We start from the raw sequence: 22,448 nt of genomic DNA, 5'->3' as shown, positions 1-22,448 counted from the left end.
CCCAAAATACTATTTTCCTAAGGGTAATTAGGCCATGCATAACCAACACATAAACGTAACATTTTCTGTCATTTAACGTCGGTCATCCTCATTAATGTATTTTAAATTGTTTTCATATTTAGATATGACGGCCAGAAAAAATGTAGTTAAGTTTTTGTTATGTTAAGTTGGTTCAGTGCCATTGACTCCCATTATTTTTCGGCGTTTTCCTTCAGTTTTCAGTCCATAATGGCGGCCGCGCCGTCACGTCATGGGGGCAACTGTTGCTATGGAGCGTTCTATTGAGTTTCGCCTCTTGGGCTTCTATACTCTTTGAACAGACAGACACAGAGAGAGACAGAGAGAGACAGAGAGAGAGAGAGAGAGAGAGAGAGAGAGAGAGAGAGAGAGAGAGAGAGAGAGAGAGAGAGAGAGAGAGAGAGAGAGAGAGAGAGAGAGAGAGAGAGAGAGAGAGAGAGAGAGAGAGAGAAGCAGGAAGCAGGAAGCAGGAAGCAGGATCCAAATGTAGCAGTGTTTTATTAAATAAACTTGAATTATGACAAAGACTAAGAATAAACTTGAACTAAGACTCCAGGACAGAACAGACCACCTGCAACGTAACAACACCAGGAACTCACAAAGACTGAACTAGACACAGGGCTTAAATACAAAGGCAAACAAGCTAAACAAGATAACAAGGGGGCGTGGCTAATCAGAGACACCTGGGAAGACTAATCAACATAACGGGAGACAGCTAAACATGAAGAGACAGGGGAACACATGACAGACAAGAACAAGACACAAAACCCACACCGTGACAGAGAGAGAGAGAGAGAGAGAGAGAGAGAGAGAGAGAGACTGAAAGAGAGACGATAGTAGACGTGAAAAGGATAGGATAGTAGGAAATGTCATATATTACAAATATATTTAAAATAAAGAAAATATATATTTGGTCTTATTGAGGGAATGCACTGAATGGAGTAGTTTGTGGTCTGGATAGGAACAAACATGAAATATATGATTTTACAAACCCTTATTTGTCCTTTACATTTGTATTGTTATTTATGAATTTGTTTATTTTAAGTTTATTTTAAATTGTTCATACAGTAAACATCACACTCTTTAATTATCTGATGATAATCTTGAATGTAGTTCCTTTATATGTTTTGTTTCAATGGGATTTTTTTTTTTTTTTTACCTAAATTTCACATTTATCATCAAAGTTCCATAAAAGTATAACTTTGTCATTTCTAATTGTTGAAAACAAATATGAATACTGTTCCTAGAAATCACTCAGTCGAGATCAAGGGTCAATTCTTTTTAAATGTGTGAGAGAAGGGTATAAAGGATACACTTGTTGTAGGTTTAGTCAGTTTATTTAATTCATCCTCATTTTATCATCCCAATATCTTCTCTTTCAGACAGACACAGATGTTAGATGTTTACCTGTACTCTTGTGTTTGACACCTCAGGGAATGAGTCTTTTTTCTTTATTCTCTCAGAACCTACAACTGATCCATGCCATAATTATAACACTCTTGATGAATATTGGAGAGACATACGGCAAAGCTCATTTCAGGACTATGGATATGATGACACTCTTGTTGAATGGAGTGGCTGGTATCGGCTGTATCTGAATGGAGAAAGTGCCCAGATGTCTGAGTGGTGTGTGAATAATGCGAGATGTGGTGGAGACACTGGACTATATCTCAGCAGTTCTCATCCAACACTTGAGGATGGAGTGGTGACCCGTGAAGTCCTGGGAACTAGTTCATGGTGGTGGTGGGGGAATTCCCGTGAGTGTGGCTTCTACAGATCCACATCCATCCGAGTCAAAGCCTGTACAGGAGATTATTACGTCTATGAAATTGTCAGACCCATCATATCAGCTCCAGGGCCGATGTACTGTGCAGGTACAATATTAAATCTTATCTTTATAATTTGTTTTATGTCAGTATAAAGTGTAAATGCTCTAACTATTAGATAATTGAACATACATCTTTTGTTTTATGAAAATAAGCATGCTTTAACTAGTTAGAATCAGTGGTGTGCAGTTCATTACCCATTCTGTATAGTAGGTTATGCTACAGATCATAACCTTTTGGGGATATTTTGGGGATATTTAATTTTGGGGATATTTAATTTAATTTTATCAATCAATAAATTCCTCTTGAAACAAACTTTGTTGTATTATTTTAATTTAATACTGTGAAGCTGCTTTGATACAATCTGTATTGTGAAAAGCGCTATACAAATAAACTTGACTTGACTTGACAGATCAATAGCACCTAGAACTCTTTGTTACACAATTCCTCAAATTACATGTTATGCCATTTGTTCAATAATTAATATGTAAACTAAAAATGTATATGAAAACATTGTGATATTACTCCACAGTCCTCTTGTGCCTATCTGAAGTTAAGTTTTTTTCTCAGATTAAAACTTATTTGCACAGCTTTTGTCGCGTAGACTTGCCCCATTTTAGCCTGACAGTACACCACTGGTTAGAATATAATTGCTCAAAATCATGTAATTAACCATCATAATTGGTCTTATGGTATAAAACTCTTATGCTCTTTAGGATGTAATATATTTTAACAGTAGTTTTGCAAACTTCATGACAGTTGCTTTCCAAAACATCAGCAGTGATCCCTGCTACAACTATGAGTCTCTGGATCGTCCCTGGAGAGCCAACAATGAAAGTGGAGATAACATTTGTGAAGAACGTTTCTCCTGGAGTGGCTGGTACCGGCTTTACTACTATGGAATGGATATCCGGATGTCAGAGACCTGTGTTAGTTCATACACCTGTAACACAGACATCAATCTGTGGCTCAATGATACTCACCCTCAGATAGAGGATGGAGTGGTGACCAGGGAGGTCTGTGGTGGTGGTTATTGGGGTTACTGCTGTGAATACAAGTCAAAACCCATCAGAGTGAAAGCGTGTCCAGGCAATTACTATGTCTATGAACTTGTGAATCCACAATTCTGGTGGTGTTCAGGATACTGTACAGGTACTGTGCTTTTCTCATTTATTTAAGTATTTCAAACCTTTTTTTAAATGATTTTTGACATTAATTTCCCTTTTTTTCTTTTCTTTTTTTTTTTAGATGTCAACACTATTTCACAGGCGATTTCCACTGTAAGTCCAGATATATTCACTGGATCCAGCATCACCTTGAGTAAGTTGTAAAAAAAAAAAAATATATATATATATATATATATATATATATATATAGGCCTATATATATCCGTTTTTTTTTATTTATTTTTTTATTTTATTTTTTATAATTGCATAATAGTTTAAATGGAAATGTTTATGCATTAAAGGGATAGTTCACTTTGAAATTAAATTTTGGTATGTTTTAGCTTACCTCAAGGGCATCCAAGATGTAGGTGTCTTTTTTTCCGCAGTAGTTTCAATTTTGATATTTTTAGGTCAAACCGTTCTTGTCTGTCAGTCATATAATGCAGGTCTATGGTCACCACCTCAAAGAGCATGCACAGAGTCCAAATTAAAACAATTCCCCATCGTCCAAATTAAACAATTCCCCATCGTAAGTACACATTGATGGCCTAAGACACGAAACGAGCGGTTTGTGTGAGAAAACGAACAGTATTTATATCGTTTTTACCTCTTATACACAGCCATGTCCAAGTGATCTGATCTGACGTGTACACAGACTGGTGCATAGATATAACATAGATGTAACCATAGACCTGCATTAAATGACTGACAGACAAGAACGGTTTGACCGAAAATTATCATAATTGAAACTACTGCGGAAAAAAAGACACCTACATCTTGGATGCCCTTGAGGTAAGCTAAAACATACCAAAAATTAATTTCAAAGTGAACTATCCCTTTAACATTTTCACTATTACGCAGTGACATTGTGTATGCATGATTTAAGAATCTCATGATTATTACAGTGTTTGACTGGTTCAGATTTTCACTTGTGAAGTTTCTCATTGAAATATAACTTGTTTGTTTGGGTCTCATCATCTCTCACTAACAGATTATGACCCGTGTAATAACTACAACATACTCGACAACTACTGGAGAAGCACACTCAATTACTGGTCTATGTATGGATACATATCTGATCATGATGACACTCGTGTAGAATGGGATGGCTGGTATCGACTCTTCATTAATGGCATGAGTGCTCAGATGCCTGAGTGGTGTTTTTATTACATGTCATGTGGAGGTTATAGTTCTCTGTATCTTGGTGACTCTCATCCTCGGCTAGAAGATGGAGTTGTTACTCGTGAAGTTTACGGTACTCACTTTGATCAGTGCAGTCGCTACAGATCCGACCCGATCCAAGTCAAAGCTTGTCCTGGAAATTATTATGTCTACAAATTTACCAGACCAACTCTTTCAATCCCAGATCCTGTATATTGTGCAGGTACATTCATTCATCTTTATATCTGACATGCTTGTCATGAATTGTATTGATTTATATTCATATTATTAATTTGAATATATTTAATCTGCAATATATAATGCTCTCTTTCGATTTTTTCCTTAATAGTGCCTTTCTCCACCCCAAGTGTCGATCCCTGCTACAACTATACCAGTCTGGATGAGCCTTGGAGAGTCACAGACAACCCTTACAATAGTAACTATAACTACTATAGTATGTGTGATTATAATGTGGAGTGGAATGGCTGGTACAGGATGTTCTACAATGGTGAAAATACTCAGATGCCAGAATCATGTGTAAATCAAGGCATGTGTGGCACTTATAACCCACTGTCACTCAGCGGCCCTCACCCACAGCTGGAAGATGGAGTGGTCACCCGTCAGGTCTGTGTCTCCTCAGGGAGTGACTGCTGTACTTACACATCCCATCCTATAAGAGTCAAAGCCTGTCCAGGAAATTACTATGTTTATGAGTTTGTCAAGCCAATATTTTGTGGAGCTTACTGTGTTGGTGAGCATTTACTCATATGATTTTCAGCCATTTACTTTTCTGGATTTTGTTTGAATTGAAATGAAATGATTGTTGTTCATTTAAAATGTTCCTAAAACCAGAAGCCTCAAACCAGTCCATCTCATCAACAACAGAAACAATCCCATCCATAGAATCCATTACTCCACCAATCACAACCACTGGTAAAGTATTGCTTCCTTCATAAACTCTCTTGAGCATCTTTTTGGACTTGTATTTTTATTAAACGTGATCTCTTGAAATGTTCCTGTTCATCACATTAAATACATTCATAGCTAAATTAATTTCTGCAGAAAATATTTACAAAAATCACATTAGTAAAAAGCAATACATCCCACAAATGATTATGCAAACTCTATATATTTAAATTATATATATATATATATATATATATATATATATATATATATATATATATATATATATATAAACATAATACATAATACATTTTTAGACAAAGTGATATACAGTATCTCACAAAACTAGATTTGAATTTCTCTGGCTTAAAGATAATAATGGCTTTTCAATAATGGTTCACCCACTAATGAAAATTATGTCAGTAATTACTCACCCTCATATTGTTCCAACCCTGTAAGACTTTCGTTCATCTTCGGAACACAAATTAAGATATTTTTGATGAAATCTGAGAGCTGTCTCACTCCTCAATAGGCTTCTCTGTTATTGAAACTTGCTGGCCCAGAAAGTTAGTAAAGACCATGTTTAAAATAGTCCAAGTGACTACAGTGGCTCAACCTTAAGTTTATCAAGCAACGAGAATACTTTTTGTGCGCAAAACAAACCCCCCCAAAAATAACGACTTTATTCAACTTTTCATTTTCTTCTGTGTGAGCCTCTGAGTGAGTTCACGTAGTGTAACAGCGCAGCGCTTCTGGGTTGTATGTCTCAGAACGTAGCCTCACTATTGGCCAGCATCACACGCATCACACACATGACCAGCGTCGGCCAATAGTGAGCCTACGTTCTGAGACGTACAACCCAGAAGCGCTGCGCTGTTACACTACGTGAACTCACTCAGAGAAACACACAGAAGAAAATGAATAGTTGAATAGTTGAACAGCATGAGGGTGAGTAATTACTGATAGAATTTTCATTTTTGGGTGAACTAACCCTTTAAAGTTAATCAAAGAACAAAGATCATTACCCACTGCTCTTGACTAAATAACTTTTGTAGCTTTAATAAGGATTAGTCTATATTTAATTTTTTATTTATGCAGCGCAGACTGTTTGATAACTTTATTCAATTTCTGTAAATCTCCTATCTGTTAGATAGGTAGACATTTATTATTGGTTTATGTGAGGATTGTTTTAAGTTCACTTAAATTAAAAGTTGTTATTTTTTTAAGCCTAATAAATGTAAAACAAAATTGGTAGCTTTCAATTACACTGCAATGTTGAATGGCTATAATGTTTAGAATTGTGGTAAAAAATCATTTCATCCAGATATAAGTAGCTGTATTAGTATCATTGATACTGGCCTTCATTCATAAAAAGATGCCATTAAACAAGTATTTAAAGTATACTGTCTTTATGTTGTCTACATTAATTTGGAGATTAACTGTGGAATTATTACAAGTGCTGTCAATCGATTTAAAAAAAAAATACTAGATCAAATTACACTCTGATTAGCAAATACTACATGCAAGTGTAATAAGCCATGAAATTAAATCAAAAGCAGAGATCTAGGAACAAGATATTTTTGCAGATTATAAATATATATATATATATATATATAGATATATATAGATATATATTAGAGGTGGGCATAGATTAATTTTTTTAATCTAGATTAATCTAGATTAATTTTGAAATTAATCTAGATTAATCTAGATTAAAATGGCTCATTTGAATTCTGCCGAAGGCATTCAGAATATGTGTGCTACCCAAATAATGACTATAAAAGTAAGTCTTTGAGAACGGGTTTCTCAAGCCAGGTGGCGCATTAGACCAGGGGCTCATCTCCTGTTTCCAAAATGCATCACAAACTGCTTGAGAAAGCTGTTCTACTCATAGACTGTAAAAGGTTACTACTGTACTGTTACCGTCCGTAGGCAACATTAGGTAGGCCTATGTTATTATCAACTACTATAGGCTATCAATTAGGGATGGGCGATATGGCCTAAAATCTATATTGTGATATACATTGCAGCCTCTTGCGATAACGATATACAGTATATTATAATAAAACCATTTCAGAACAGATTACACAGACCCATGCTAAACAACTGCTAAATGTTTTTTTTTTAAAGGGTGTATGTAGTTTTGAGAACATATATTGTGCAAAACTGTAAGTATACAACATAATTTTGCAGATAAATAAAATTTAAGTACACTAGCTGCAGAGACTTAAGTAGGTCTAATGTTTATTATGGCTTGGAGCTTATGAAACCCCAAATTTAAAATTAGAATATTGTCTAACTGATGTCTTTTCAGTTAAAAAGAAACACAACAACGATTCTTAAAATCGAGATTATGTGCTACACCACTAAGATATATTGGAATGGGAATAATACGCGCGCGCTGGTATTCAGTGATATCATGTTTCGTTTTGAATTTGAGGTGGTCGAACGGATTAGTCGTGTGTTAACTTACCGAACTGTTACCCCACACACTCTGTATTTAGTTTGCTGCTGCTCGTCTGACGGCTTAAACCCGAACCAAGTCCAAATAATGGATGTTGCACCGATCTTTTTCACCAGCTTTCACTTTCAGCCGTGTTTACTTAAGATGACGACGAATATGCGTTGCAGCCGGGTTTACCTCGCGGCCGCGGGTAGATTGCGTCATCATAGCTTGTGTAGTATAGAGTCATCTCCCAACCCAACTTGGAGAATAGATTAACGGCGATATTTTTTTTATCGTGCGATAAGAGTCTCGCGTTAACGCAGCACGTTAACACCGATAACGGCCCACCACTAATATATATATATATATATATACACTCACCTAAAGGATTATTAGGAACACCTGTTCAATTTCTCATTAATGCAATTATCTAATCAACCAATCACATGGCAGATGGTAGAGTCAGAATTTGGCGTAAACAGAATGAGAACATGGATCCATCATGCCTTGTTACCACTGTGCAGGCTGGTGGTGGTGGTGTAATGGTGTGGGGGATGTTTTCTTGGCACACTTTAGGCCCCTTAGTGCCAATTGGGCATCGTTTAAATGCCACGGCCTACCTGAGCATTGTTTCTGACCATGTCCATCCCTTTATGACCACCATGTACCCATCCTCTGATGGCTACTTCCAGCAGGATAATGCACCATGTCACAAAGCTCGAATCATTTCAAATTGGTTTCTTGAACATGACAATGAGTTCACTGTACTAAAATGGCCCCCACAGTCACCAGATCTCAACCCAATAGAGCATCTTTGGGATGTGGTGGAACGGGAGCTTCGTGCCCTGGATGTGCATCCCACAAATCTCCATCAACTGCAAGATGCTATCCTATCAATATGGGCCAACATTTCTAAAGAATGCTTTCAGCACCTTGTTGAATCAATGCCACGTAGAATTAAGGCAGTTCTGAAGGCGAAAGGGGGTCAAACACAGTATTAGTATGGTGTTCCTAATAATCCTTTAGGTGAGTGTATATATATATATATATATATATATATATATGGGGGCAGTGTCAGTTCTAAAATAAAGATGTTTTAAAGTTGAAAGAACAAACAAAATTCTCATTTTCAATCAAGAGTCTGTGCAGACCACCACGTGAGAATAATGTTTTTGGAAATAAGTGGAAAAGAGTGTTTTGAAAACACTGACTTCTTGAAGTCCATTTGCTTGTAATACTTGTGCTCAATTGCAAAGGGACTCAGATTTGGCTGTTTTTATCTAGTTTTTTCAGCTAGACAAGAGAAGTTGTTCTGAAAGATCAAGACAAATTGTCTTCAGCTTCAGCTTAAAATGCAAATGAAACAGTGAGCTTAAGTAAAGAGAGTAAACTGTTTCAAAACAATAACCACTACAAAAAATACACATAAAAAAAAATATTATTTATTCATTCCGCAAAATATATATATTTAATATTTCCATGACAACAGCTCCCCCTGTTGACCCCTGCTACAACTACAATATCCTGGATGATTCATGGAGAGCCACCAACAATCAACATTCCTCTCAAATAATGTGTGACGCTTGGGTCAGCTGGAACGGCTGGTACCGTCTCTTCATTCAGGGTCAGAGCGTTCAGATGCCAGACACATGTGTTGATGAGTATAGTTGTGGCACTGATGCTCCACTGTGGCTGAACGGAGGACATCCAACAGTTGAGGATGGAGTGGTCACTCGAGATGTCTGCGGTCACTGGAGCAATAACTGCTGCTATTTCCAATCCAATCCCATTAAAGTCAAAGCCTGTCCAGGAGATTATTATGTCTATGAGTTTGTGAGCCCAACTGCCTGCAGTTTGGCATACTGTGCAGGTAAATATATTTACATGTTCCCTTCGTTTATGTAAGAGAACCTTGTTGGCACTTTGTTCATGTAAAAGATATATATATATATATATATATATATATATATTATTATTTATTTTTTTATCTAATAATTATCATTTATTTCAGATTCAAGCAACATAAACACTACCACTACTACTGTCACGCCAGAGACAACCACAACCGAAACTACAACAACAGAAACTACAACCATGGACACTACGAGTGGTAATATGATGTATTGTGTTACAATATGGAGGATTATTGATTGGCATCAGCAAATCAGATTAATATTATGGGTTTGTGATGCATGTAAATCATTTTAAATAATTATTAGAATGAAATGATTCAGAGGATGAATGAGCTGATTTTGATCTAACCGTTAACTGATTTTTCTAAACTAATAGAAAAGAATGACAATTAAAAACATGATTAATTCACAAATTGGTCATTGCTAGCTCTTAACAGACTATGATTTTAATAGCTATGATTTAAAAAAAAATAGCAGCACTACCATTAGGCTATTTTTTTTAGCAATGCTACTGCCCATGTCACAATGAGCCAGCAGTACCAATATTGGACTTGACCACCAATCATGTGTAAAATGTAACCGTTGCTACACATTAAACATGTAGAAAACTTAGAGGGTATTTATACGGACCCCCCCCAATTTCATTCTTATGGTCAGATGGATGGAAAGTGTACTATCTGTGGATCTCAAAGGAAATTATTAAAAATTAAATGACCCATTGAATTCACTAGAAAGAATAATTTATTAACTTGAGGAATACAGAGCAATAATCATTCAGGGGACCAGAATGTTAAGCTCTGATTCTGTTAACATGACTCAGTGTCTTTGTGTTGTATTTCATCTCTCTGTGCTTTTCCTCTTAGATGTGAGAGATCGCTGTTCTGAACTCAGCTGCTCTGAGGATGAATGGTGTGGAAAGAAAAATGGTGTTTACGGCTGTTTATGTAACGATGACCAACCCAGACCACAACCTGACTCTTTTGGTTGGTATCATTCAACAAAAAAAAAAAAAAAAAAAAAAATATATATATATATATATATATATATATATTTATATATTTTTTTTTTTTTGGTCATTAGTTGCTTTTTTCTTTTTTAACAATTCTGACAATCTTTTGTCTTTTTATCCCCTCTCAGAGTTCTCAGAAACCTGTGAAAGCAGCTCTGGCTCCATATCTGTGTCTCGCTGTCAGCTCTTTGAGGCTGGTTTTCCAGCTGATGTCTTACACCTCAATGATCCCAGCTGCAAAGGAACGGTCCGGAATGGCAGAGTGGAATTCCATTTTGATAACGATGAACACATCTGTGGTACAAATCTTCTGGTAGGTTTAACTATGTATAATCTATTCAGTACACAAAATGTAAATATTTGTAGTGTCTGATAGAACCAACTGAGTTTGATCTGACCTCTTGGGGAATCTCTTTGAGACTTTGAGAAGTCTGTAGAAAGGTCTGTAAGGATACTGAATCTGTAAATGTAACCCGTGCTGTCTGTCTGCGTTGTGTTCCGGGTTGTTTTCAAGTAGACACATGGGCACGGGCTGTCAAAATGCAGTTTATTCTCTGCAGTCATAAACAATATGGCAGTGAGTGTTGCGTGGCATCAGGTTAGCATCTCAGTCAAATCCTGCATTGCTCTGACTATACTCATATTAATCATATTTAACCTCTTTCCATAAGGAAAAAACTACATACAATTGTAATCAAAACAAATACCAAAACATATCACAGATATTCCCAATAGGAAAACACATTGTAAATTTCCCCTCAGCCATACATTAATTTCAACATGCATATAAAAACACAGAATTAACTTCCCCTCAGTCATTCATGTAAAACCATTGTGTAAACTACACATATATTCATTCAACTCGAACAAATATGCACATAAAGAAAAAAACATACCTGCGGTCATAAACAATATGGCAGTGAGTGTTGCGTGGCATCAGGTTAGCATCTAAAAAGGATAGCATCACGTCAATGCAATGTTAATGGCCTGCCAGACAGCTAGCTTAACACGTGCTGCAGCAGCTACCGGACTACAATTAACATATAAAAAACACAATATCGCAGCTCGTAGTTCATTAAAACTACTGCAAGATTCACTCGTCATCATAGGCACTCTTACACGGTGATAAGTCAACAAATAAATGATAACGTCTCGGTTACGTATGGTAACCCTCGTTCCCTGAGTCCAGGGAACGGAGACGCCTCGTCGGGGGAGTTCCCCTGACGAATTGGGATCACGCTAGGGAGCCAATTGCCTTCGAGAGAGTTAACAACGAGCCAATGAAAGAGAAACTGAATTGGCATGCAATATTTGCATTCCGCGGCCCGCCTACCAGCGCGGGTATAAAAGGCGGAAGTAAACATTGCGCAATGCTTTTCGCTGAGGAGCCGAACAGTGTCCAGTCCTCCGCGAAGGTACAGCAACATGGCGACGGGACGAGGCGTCTCCGTTCCCTGGACTCAGGGAACGAGGGTTACCATACGTAACCGAGACGTTCCCTTTCGTCAGCAGGGAACTCCGACGCCTCGTCGGGGGAGTTCCCCTGACGAATTGGGATCCCTACCAAAACGCCATGGTGCTGGCCCCTTCCAGCGCCCAGCTAAGCTACCCTGCAGCAGTTTCCAGAATTTTTGCGGGAGCTAGCTAGGGAATCACACTGCTGTTCCGCAAGACCCAATCAGTGGATATTGGATAACACTGGGAAAGCGTGCCCGTCCCCAAGGAAAATAATAATTGGGGGGGAACGCTGCGGAAGCTGAGGCAGCCTAGAGGAAGGCCCTCAAATACACACATGTACTAACCACGCAGGGTAGTGAAACATATGGCAGTCCTTGAAGGTAGTCCCAGTCCGGAGGAGTGAGGAGCGTACTCAACAGGGACGACAGAATGAGTCTGTCAAGGGGAAGACACGGCTGAACTGCACGTGGCAATCATGGGTCGCCGCAGGGACCACTAGAGAAAGGCACCCAGTCTACTAGCAACTCCTTACTGAAGGTAGCAGACCTGGTGCCGGCGGTCCGCAACGCCTGACACCGGAGGGGGTGGAGGAGGATCTCCCGAGGTTAGCCGTTTGTTGGGTAACCAACGGAGCAAAAAGACGCACGTATCCGCTCATGGAATGGCGTCGCAAGCCGACACACCTATTCCCTCTAATTACTGGCCGTAGCAAGTACTCGGGAGGAAACAGGTTCCACACGTAGGCTATAAAACCTAGCGAACGTGTTCGGTGTCGCCCAGCCCGCAGCTCTACAAATGTCTGTTAGCGAGGCGCCTTGTGCCAGAGCCCAGGAAGCGGCAACACTCCTAGTGGAGTGAGCCCGCAACCTGGGTGGGCAGGGCTCACCCTGGGACTTATAAGCCCTGGTGATAGCATCCACTAGCCAGTGGGCTAACCTCTGCTTGGAGACAGCCTTCCCCTTCTGCTGGCCTCCATAACAAACAAAGAGCTGATCTGAGGTCCTGAAGCTTTGCGTTCTGTCTATATAAACCCGGAGGGCCCGGACGGGACAGAGAAAAGCTAGGGCTGGGTCTGCCTCCTCCTGGGGCAGCGCTTGCAGGTTCACCACCTGGTCCGCGAAGGGAGTGGTAGGAACCTTGGGCACATATCCGAACCGGGGTCTCAATATAACATGAGACAGGCCAGGCCCGAACTCTAGGCACGATTCGTCGACCGAAAAAGCCTGCAGATCTCCTACCCTCTTGAAGGAAGCCAATGCTAACAGGAGCGCTGTCTTAATGGACAGGATATTAAGCTCGACTGTCAGCAAAGGCTCAAAGGGAGGACTTTGAAGCGCTCTAAGCACTAAAGTCAAGTCCCAAGAGGGTACAGGGTGCAAATCGCGAGGTGGATTTAACCTCCTAGCACCCTTGAGGAATCTGATGACCAGGTCGTGCTTCCCCACGGACTTATCATCAACTACATCGTGATGTGCGGATATTGCAGCAACATACACTTTGAGGGTGGAGGGAGACAGCCTTCGCTCCAAGCCCTCTTGTAGGAAGGAGAGCACAACTCTGATCGGGCAAGTTCGTGGGTTCTCCCCGTGGGAAGAACACCAGCCGACGAACAGGTTCCACTTCAGAGCATAGAGGCGCCTCGTAGAGGGGGCTCTAGCTGAAGAGATGGTATCTACCACTGCCTGTGGCAGGCCATCTAGAACCTCCGCGTCCCGTCCAGGGACCAGACATGGAGTTTCCAAAGGTCTGGACGCGGGTGCACTAGGGTGCCCCTTCTCTGAGAAAGTAGGTCCCTCCTCAGAGGAATCGGCCAAGGAGGGGCTGTCGCGAGGAGCATGAGTTCTGGGAACCAAGTCCGGGTTGGCCAATACGGGGCCACCAAAAGGACCTGCTCCTCGTCCTCCCTGACCTTGCACAGTGTCTGTGCAAGAAGGCTCACTGGGGGAAACGCATATTTGCGTAGATCCCGGGGCCAGCTGTGTGCCAGGGCATCCGTGCCGAGAGTTCCCTCGGTCAGGGAGTAATACCACTGGCAATGGGTCGTGTCCGGAGAGGCAAACAGGTCTACCTGTGCGGCTCCGAAGATTCGCCAAATCAGCTGGACCACCTGGGGATGGAGTCGCCATTCTCCCGGAAGGGGGGACCGACGTGAAAGCTCGTCGGCCACACGATTGAGCTCCCCGGGGACATGAACGGCACGAAGCGACCTCAGATGCTTCTGACTCCACAGGAGGAGGTGGGAGGCGAGTCGCGACATACGACGGGAGCGTAGACCACCTTGTCGGTTGATGTACGCAACGGTCGCAGTGCTGTCCGTACGGACCAGTACATGCTTGTGTTTGAGAAGGCCCTTGAGGCGACACAAGGCCAAGCGTACTGCTTGCAACTCTAGGCAGTTGATGTGCCAATGCAGCTGGGGCCCCGTCCACAGACCCGAGACTGCATGCCCTTTGTACGTGGCCCCCCAGCCCTTGGCAGAAGCATCTGTGAAAACCACAGCATGCCTGGAAACCTGGACTAGGGGCACTCCGGCCCGTAGAAACCCAGGATCCGACCAAGGGGTGAAGGTTTGGCGACAGTGCGGGGTGACTTTGACCCGGAACGTGCCGCTCTGCCACGCCCACCTCGGGACTCGATCGCGAAGCCAGTGCTGGAGCGGTCTCATATGCAACAGACCGAGCGGCGTTACTGCGGCTGCGGCTGCCATATGCCCCAGGAGCCTCTGAAACTGTTTCAGTGGGACCGCTGACTTGCCTTGAAAAAACTTGAGGCAGTTGAGCACTGACTGGACGCGTTCCTCCGTGAGGCGCACAGTCTGGGCGACCGAGTCCAGTTCCATACCGAGATAAGAGATCCTCTGCACAGGGGAGAGTTTGCTCTTGTCCCAGTTGACCCGAAGCCCCAACTGACTGAGGTGCCGGAGCACCATGTCCCTGTGATCGCACAACACATCCCGCGAGTGCGCCAGAATGAGCCAGTCGTCGAGATAGTTGAGAATGCGAACGCCTTGCTCTCTCATGGGAACAATGGCCGCCTCCGCGACTTTCGTGAAGACACGGGGCGACAGGGCCAGCCCGAAGGGTAGGACCTTGTACTGATATGCTCGACCCTCGAAAGCAAACCGAAGAAATGGTCTGTGTCGGGGAAGAATCGAGACATGAAAGTACGCGTCCTTCAGGTCGATCGCTGCAAACCAATCCTGGGGACGGATGCATTCGAAAATGCGTTTCTGCGTGAGCATCTTGAAGGGGAGCTTGTGCAGGGCCCGATTCAATACACGCAGGTCCAGGATTGGCCGTAACCCACCGCCTTTCTTGGGTACAATGAAGTAAGGGCTGTAAAACCCTGACCTCATATCGGCTGGAGGGACCGGCTCGATCGCGTCCTTCGCCAGCAGGGCGTCGATCTCTTTCCGCAAGACAGGAGCATCCACTGGACGCACACGGGTGAAGTGGATGCCCCTGAACTTGGGAGGCCGGCGTGCAAACTGAATTGCATAGCCGAGCCGGATGGTGCGAATGAGCCAGTGCGACGGCCTCGGGAGCGCTAGCCAGGCTCCGAGAAACTGCCGCAACGAGCCCACCCGCACCGCCGGCGTACCCGCGGAGGGGCAGCGAGGCGGAAGGCAGGGACACGGCTCCGGTGGCATTGTAGCGGCCGAGAGCGGGGTCTGGGTGTGTACTTGGACAACACCTACCTGCTTCCGCCGGGGGACAGACGGCAGAGAAGACCCGAGAGTGTTCTGCTGCGGGCTGTCGCCTGGCGAGGGAAGGGGGGGAGACAAGGAGCAAGGCCCGAGGGCGGCTGCTGGTCTCGCCACCTTCCCGCCCAGCGGCAGACAGGAGTGGCGTGACCGAGGTGGCGCCACTGCTATCTGAGAGCTGGGGAGAGGGGACTGAGAGTGGCGAGACCCAAGGGTGGCGCACACTGCCGTCCCACTCTCTAACGGGAGAGACTGCTTGTTCAGCAGTCCCAACCGTGAATGACCCAGAGGAGGAAGAAATTGCTCTTTTATTGAAGTTTTGGGTACCACCGACCGGCTGGTCGGCGGCGGAACAGAAAAAACCAACATAGGATTCTCCACCCGGCCCTCCTCCGGGGGAAGGAGGGGAGCAGAGGCCCCCTCCTGTAGAGCAGCTCTTCGGTCCTCTGGGTCGCCCGTCTCAGGAACGCCTCTTCCCTTTGGTCTTCTTCTTGGGGGTCGGAGGCGGCTGAGCGGGCGGGGGAGCCCTCTTGCGACCTGAACCCCGCCTCCTGGGGTTGGACTGCTGCCCAGGAGGAGGAGCGGAAGCGGCCGCAGGAGGGCGCCCTCGGCGACGAGCAGACTGAGGTTCTTCGGCCGCAGAAGACGGACCAGCAGCATTCCGTCTCCTGGGCAGGACATGCCGAAGCGCCTCAGACTGTTTCTGGGCGGCGGAGAACTCTTGGGCGAAGTCCCCCACCGCGTCGCCGAAAAGGCCCCCTCGGGATATGGGGGCATTCAGAAATCTAGCTTTCTCTGAATCCCGCATATCCGCGAGGGTAAGCCAAAGGTGGCGCTCCTGGACCACCAAAGTGGACATCGCCCGTCCCAGAGAACGTGCGGTGACTTTCGTCGCCCGGAGGGCGAAGTCCGTCGCCACACGCAGCTCCTGCAGCACCCCTGGGTCGGGACCACCCTGCTGCATGTCATGAAGCGCTTTGGCCTGGTGAACCTGAAGCAGCGCCATGGCATGCAGGGCGGAAGCGGCTTCTCCACACGCCGTGTAGGCCTTCTCGGTCAGACCGGAGGAGAACCTACAGGCGCGGGAGGGGAGTGAAGGGGCACCCCGCCAAGTGGAAGCGGTCTTCGGACACAATTGCATCGCAACCGACCGCTCCACTGGGGGGATTCCCTCGTATCCCTTCACCGCCCCACCATCCAGAGTGGTGAGGGAGGAGGAGTGAGTCGGTCTGTGTCTGGCAGTCAGGGGTGCCGTCCACGACTTCGTCAACTCCTCATGCACCTCCGGGAAGAATGGGACCGGAGCGGGACGCTGAGAACCAGCGCGGCCCGCCCCGATACACCAATCATCGAGCCGCGAAGGCTCGGGACACGGTGGAGGGTTCCACACGAGCCCGACCTTCGCGGCCGCCCGGGCAAGCATAGCGGCCATCTCAGGATCCGGCTCGGGCGCGGCCACCACACCCGAAGGGGGTAGACCCGCCGATTCGTCACCAGAGGATGACCGCTCTCCCTCCGATGCAGCGATAGACATCGCATCTTCAGGTGGCGCTCCGAAGGAGACTACCGGAACCGCACGGGGCGGCTCCAGCGGCTCCAACGGGGGCACCGATGGCAGCGGCGCTACTGAGGAGTGGGAACCTCGTGAGGATCTTTCACCTGGCGAGATATTCCGCACTGTAACCCTCATACGCTCACCAACAGCCACAGCCGAAGTAGTCGCCTGCTGGACTGAACCAGCAGACGAACTAGATCGGGTGTAGACTGAAGGGACACCTTCAGCAACTTTCCGCTGAAGGATACTTAGTCTTGAGCGGAGCGCCGCCAGAGTCATGTTCCCACAATGAGAACATGACTCGTTCACAAATGCTGCCTCTGCGTGCGCTAAGCCCAAGCACGAGACACAGTATCTGTGACCATCACCCTGAGACAGAAGTCTACCGCATCCAGAAACACACGGGCGAGATGACATCTTTGTCACGTAGACAAAGGCGCAGGTCGCCCGCAAAAGCTCTTTCAGGAAAGAGAGAGAACCTCTCTTTCAAGTGCCGAAGCACACAGGGACCCACCGCGGCCACACACGGGGAAACTGCAAGCCCGTGTGGGCACTCAATACCAGCCGTGAAAACGGCTTTTTTTTTATTTTTTTATTTTTTATAAGCACAGCTGGTAGAAAGCGGCGATCGCTGAAGAGGCTGTAACACCGGCACCAAAGAGGACTCTTCCTGAAGAGAGACTCGTTGAAAAAACTCAAAGAAAACTTCTCAGGCGGAAACAGCAGCAGACAATGCAATCCTGTTCGGCTCCGAGGCGATAAGCATTGCGCAATGTTTACTTCCGCCTTTTATACCCGCGCTGGTAGGCGGGCCGCGGAATGCAAATATTGCATGCCAATTCAGTTTCTCTTTCATTGGCTCGTTGTTAACTCTCTCGAAGGCAATTGGCTCCCTAGCGTGATCCCAATTCGTCAGGGGAACTCCCCCGACGAGGCGTCGGAGTTCCCTGCTGACGAAAGGGAACAGCAACTTATATATCCGTTTTTATTATCGGAGAGACCTGACGTGAACTCACCTCAGTCAAATCCTGCATTGCTCTGACTGAGGTCAGCCTTGCGCTGCACAAATCCCCGTCCGCTGACGTCACACGCACACACACACTGCTCTAACCCGACACGCAGGCAGGATGAACCCAAGACAAAACTCCCAGTAATACAAAAAGGAATATTCTTGGTGGAATTCATAAGTATACAGATAAACCTGCTACATAAATACAAAATTAAGGGCCCAAACAGACCTCCCTATAGACTTCTCAAAGTCTCAAAGAGATTCAGTGGGGAAGGATTCACAACATAATGCCACAAAAGACACTGGAACTTGTGTCCACTTTCTTCAATTCTACATCCTAAAAATTCAATTTGTAGCCCTTGACTGATACATTTTGGGCTTTGTAGTTTTTAATGATATGTATAAAAGTTGAATATGAAAAAAAGTTTATATTTACTCCAAGTGCATGGTTAGGTAGAGGCTATTTACACTAACTCCACCCAACAGGTATTTAATAGTAGGAATAAAGTTTTCAACAGGAATTTAACAGGACCTTTACTGACCAGCAGATTCAATATGATCGGGTCAGGGGAAGGTGTAGTGTGGGCTTTAGGGACAGAGACAAGTAATGTCCCAGTAAGGTAGCATCCATTTATTATTATCGCAGACGGTTTTATAATAGTATTACTACAATATAAGGTGCAATTTAGTATCTGCCACTATTTAGTGCAAAGAAAATACTGCTGTAGTGCAAATGACTGCTGCCTTTTTAAATACCTTGAATTCAATTTAGGCTAAATTACAAAATGTTATATTTGTTGTCCACAGGCTAACGGCACACACTTCATCTATGATAACTTTATTCTGGGGACACGGAGGTCAGGAGATGTCATCATCAGCAGAGATAAAATCCTGAAGCTTTCTTTCAGCTGTGCTTATCCTCAATCACAAACACTTTCCATGAATGTGGAAATCAACCCACTGGAGAGGTGCGAATTTTAATACAAAAACAAATTCTGGTTTCAGCAACGCTACTGTTATTAAAGGAGTAGTACACCAAAACTGAATATTGTGTGTTTGTGTTTAATATATGCTACTCCTAAAGCAGAATTTTACCCATAAAACAAAGAGGTTTTAACACAGATCTATCCATTATTTCATCAGCATTGTGCACAAGACTCTTCCCGCTGGTGAAGGCAGATATCAGGTCCGGATGATTCCATATGAGGATGATGAGTTTACCCGGCCCTTCACTGGTCGTGTGGATGCAGAGCTCGACCAGGAGATGCATGTGGAAGTTCGTGTTGAGGGGGTCGACAGCCGCCAGTTTGCCCTGGTGATGGACACGTGTTGGGCTACACCTGTGAATGATCCTGATTACAGCCTCCGCTGGGATCTCATCCTTTCAGAGTAAAGCAGGGCTTCTTTCTATTCTTTTAAGCCTATAGCTTTTATTCAATGTAACATTTGAATAAATAATAATCATATAACTTTTAGCATTGCCTTACATGCTTTGTCTTTCAGTATTTCAGAACTAAAGCATGAGATCATTTGAAACAGTTAATACAAAAGTGAATGAATTTGTCATTATTGATATTCTCAGGTGTCCCAATCCAAATGACGACACAGTGGAGCTGCTGCAGAACGGCGTCTCGACATCCAGCCGTTTCTCCTTCAGGATGTTTATCTTCACTGCAAACTCCACTAAGCTTTACCTGCACTGTGCTGTTCACCTTTGCCTTCTGTCAAGCAATCGCTGCTCAACGGTGAGTTTACAAAACCTCTCATAGTTCATGAAATTATAATGTTACATTTTCAAGAGTAGATTTAGTGCTGTATTGTGAAATAAATGTTCACTGTATGTGTTGAATATCAACCTAATTTATCAATTATATTAGCCAGTGTGCGTGTCTGTCTGTCTGTGTATACAGTATGTGGAGTATCTATAGTAAAATGTAGTGGGTAAATGGTTCATGTAAAGGTTTTCAAATCTGCAGTTTATAAACCCTTGTTGATCCAACACTAATATTAGTAAGGTTGGTATGTTTCAAGATTTAAGGTCAAATTCACTAAACAGGGCAAATTAGCGTGAGACACATTAAAGAACACAGACGCAGCCAGCCACAAAAATAACAGTGTCTTCACGTTTTCATTGCTAATTCTTCACTGTGAGACTTTAGTAAATCCTGACAATAGTTTTTTTAATGTCAAAAACACATTCTCTCTCTATCTGTTAGTAAATCTGACCCTTAATGTTCAAGGCTGCTCTCTTCTGGAGACTTTCTGCAACTCTTTGTTTCATGTTTGTTCAGTGATATTTAACAGGGATTCACACAGCTGGATTTTGCTCTTTTCTCTATTAGGACTGTGCCTCTGGACACCGGCGGAGAGAGGGCAGGTCTCTGGACTTCCATGACAGTGCTTCCATATCCATGGGTCCTCTGGTGTTGTCTGAAGGGAACACAGGTGATTTTAATAATTCGTAAATAAAGGTTTCTATGTAAATACATTACATTTCACTGCATTTCATGATATCCCCTGTTCACAGATAAGTGGGTCCCAGAACAAGTGAAGGTATCTGAGGCTTCTTGTCTGTGTGGTTCTCTGATGCTGATACTTGTTCCTCTGATGAGTGTCCTGACACACTTTTAGTTTAGTACCACAACATTTTACATGCATATTGTCTAGAGTAGTTTTAATTCATGTGGAACTGATGCTACACTGGTTGTGGGTTTCTAAACGTTTCTTTATTTAATTAATGATATTTCTTGTGGACTAATAAAGGAATTATTATTTAATCATTAATGTTTATTTTCTATATAGTACATTCATTCTGTATTACATGAGGGAATGTGCTGCAACAACAAAGACCATCAGATTCATGTTTATTCAAATAATGCAAAAACATAATTTGGTCATTCCCTTTCTGTGGAAATTTGTGATATCGTGATTGAAGGAAACTAACTAATATGACTTTCTTTTCCTAAAAAAATGTGTTGTAATTTTTTTATTCAGGCATTTTGTATAAGGCGACAAAAAGGTCTGAATTATCTAAACAAGGACAAAAATAAATACATTTGACGGTTGGCCTCAAAGTCTATTTTTCCTTTTGTAATCATTTTTGTTAAGTAAAAGTACGAGAAAGATTAATAATCATAACATTATCTTTTTACTGCTATCTTTGCAATTGTTTTACTTATTTTCCATCGTGATGCTACATGAGAAGAGTCTTGCTTTGCTTTCAGTTCTTTGAAGAATGTTGCAGAACTGGTTGAATTGTTCTCTTTAGAGCAGAAAATGAGATAAGGTTCAGTCAGTGTTCAGATTACAAAAAAAATGTCTTGTGTTGTTTTAGTTTTCAGTCATAGAATGAGAAGAGAAAGTGAAATTGAAGAGCTTGTAGGACAGAGAGCAAGTTCACATTAAGACTCAGTGAGTTTTGAGCTTCACTGAGAGCCAATAGATACGATCAGCTAATAATGTTCAGGTTTCATGCTGTACATTCATAGAGGATTGTCTTTATCGATTGTTAGATAAAATTTTGATTATTTTCAACCCTTTTGCTTTTTAATCACATAATAATTATCTACTGTATTCTTTATAATTGTGTGTGAATTAAAACTTCTTAACTTTATACCTAATGCAATAAATACATTAACAATAAACAAATAACTGATTTAACAATATTTAAAATACACTCCTGTTCATTAATTCATGCTTCATAATACATTAACTAATGTTCATTTATTCAGCTTAAAAAAATTATTAGTATGCACAATTTAATACTAACCTGGATTTGCTGTAAATGCTGTTCACATAATGCATTAAACTCTTCCCATTTTGATAAGGGAGAATGTATAATACATATTAAAAAAAAAAATTCTGATTGCTAACACACTATAACTGATACATTCACTATAGCAATTAATTCAGTTCTTAAGACAACAACACATTTCTCAAAACTATAAACACATTTCACTTGTTATCAAACACATTCCAATTTTCTCAACGTTTTCTGCAAAACTTTACACAAAAATGCCCTTTTTTTCACCATGGTTTAACCATGTTCACATTCAGAAGACACGAATACAGATTATAATTAACTCAAGCATTCACAAGTTGAACTCAAATAACACAAATTTATCCATGCATAAACATTATAGAAAAACTGATGATACACTGATCAGAATCTCAGGATGATATAGATACCGGTGGGAGTGACACTGAACAGTGAAACTATTTTCTTTTTAGAGCTGCTTTACAACCAGAATTGAACTTTGTCTGCATCATTATCATTAT

At 42.7% G+C, this 22,448-nt stretch overlaps 2 protein-coding genes across 4 annotated transcripts in view; both read left to right on the top strand.

Moving 5' to 3' along the window:
• The window catches only part of LOC309485166 (uncharacterized protein), a 198,682-nt gene that overhangs the window by 8,642 nt on the left and 167,592 nt on the right, over window positions 1-22,448 (top strand). The window contains exon 5 of one of the 2 annotated variants that reach the window (XM_082151832.1): window positions 1,482-1,761. The exons of the other annotated variant lie outside the window; for it this stretch is intronic. Within the exon in view, the coding sequence (XP_082007958.1) occupies window positions 1,482-1,761 (280 nt within the window). The remainder of the gene's footprint in view (window positions 1-1,481; window positions 1,762-22,448) is intronic. 2 annotated transcript variants of the gene reach the window in all.
• LOC309485169 (alpha-tectorin-like) overlaps window positions 1-22,448 on the top strand; it is a 163,378-nt gene that overhangs the window by 32,308 nt on the left and 108,622 nt on the right. The window contains exons 3-9 of one of the 2 annotated variants that reach the window (XM_082151843.1): window positions 2,604-2,996; window positions 3,093-3,164; window positions 4,002-4,394; window positions 4,521-4,922; window positions 5,024-5,104; window positions 9,013-9,393; window positions 9,535-9,633. In XM_082151843.1, coding sequence (XP_082007969.1) covers window positions 2,604-2,996; window positions 3,093-3,164; window positions 4,002-4,394; window positions 4,521-4,922; window positions 5,024-5,104; window positions 9,013-9,393; window positions 9,535-9,633 — 1,821 coding nt within the window. The remainder of the gene's footprint in view (window positions 1-2,603; window positions 2,997-3,092; window positions 3,165-4,001; window positions 4,395-4,520; window positions 4,923-5,023; window positions 5,105-9,012; window positions 9,394-9,534; window positions 9,634-22,448) is intronic. The other variant, XM_082151844.1, reaches the window with a different exon arrangement.

Source organism: Leuciscus leuciscus (genome assembly GCF_965113295.1).
Source record: "Leuciscus leuciscus genome assembly, chromosome: 21".
Lineage (NCBI taxonomy): Eukaryota > Metazoa > Chordata > Actinopteri > Cypriniformes > Leuciscidae > Leuciscus > Leuciscus leuciscus.
This window is presented reverse-complemented; position numbering and strand designations above follow the sequence as displayed.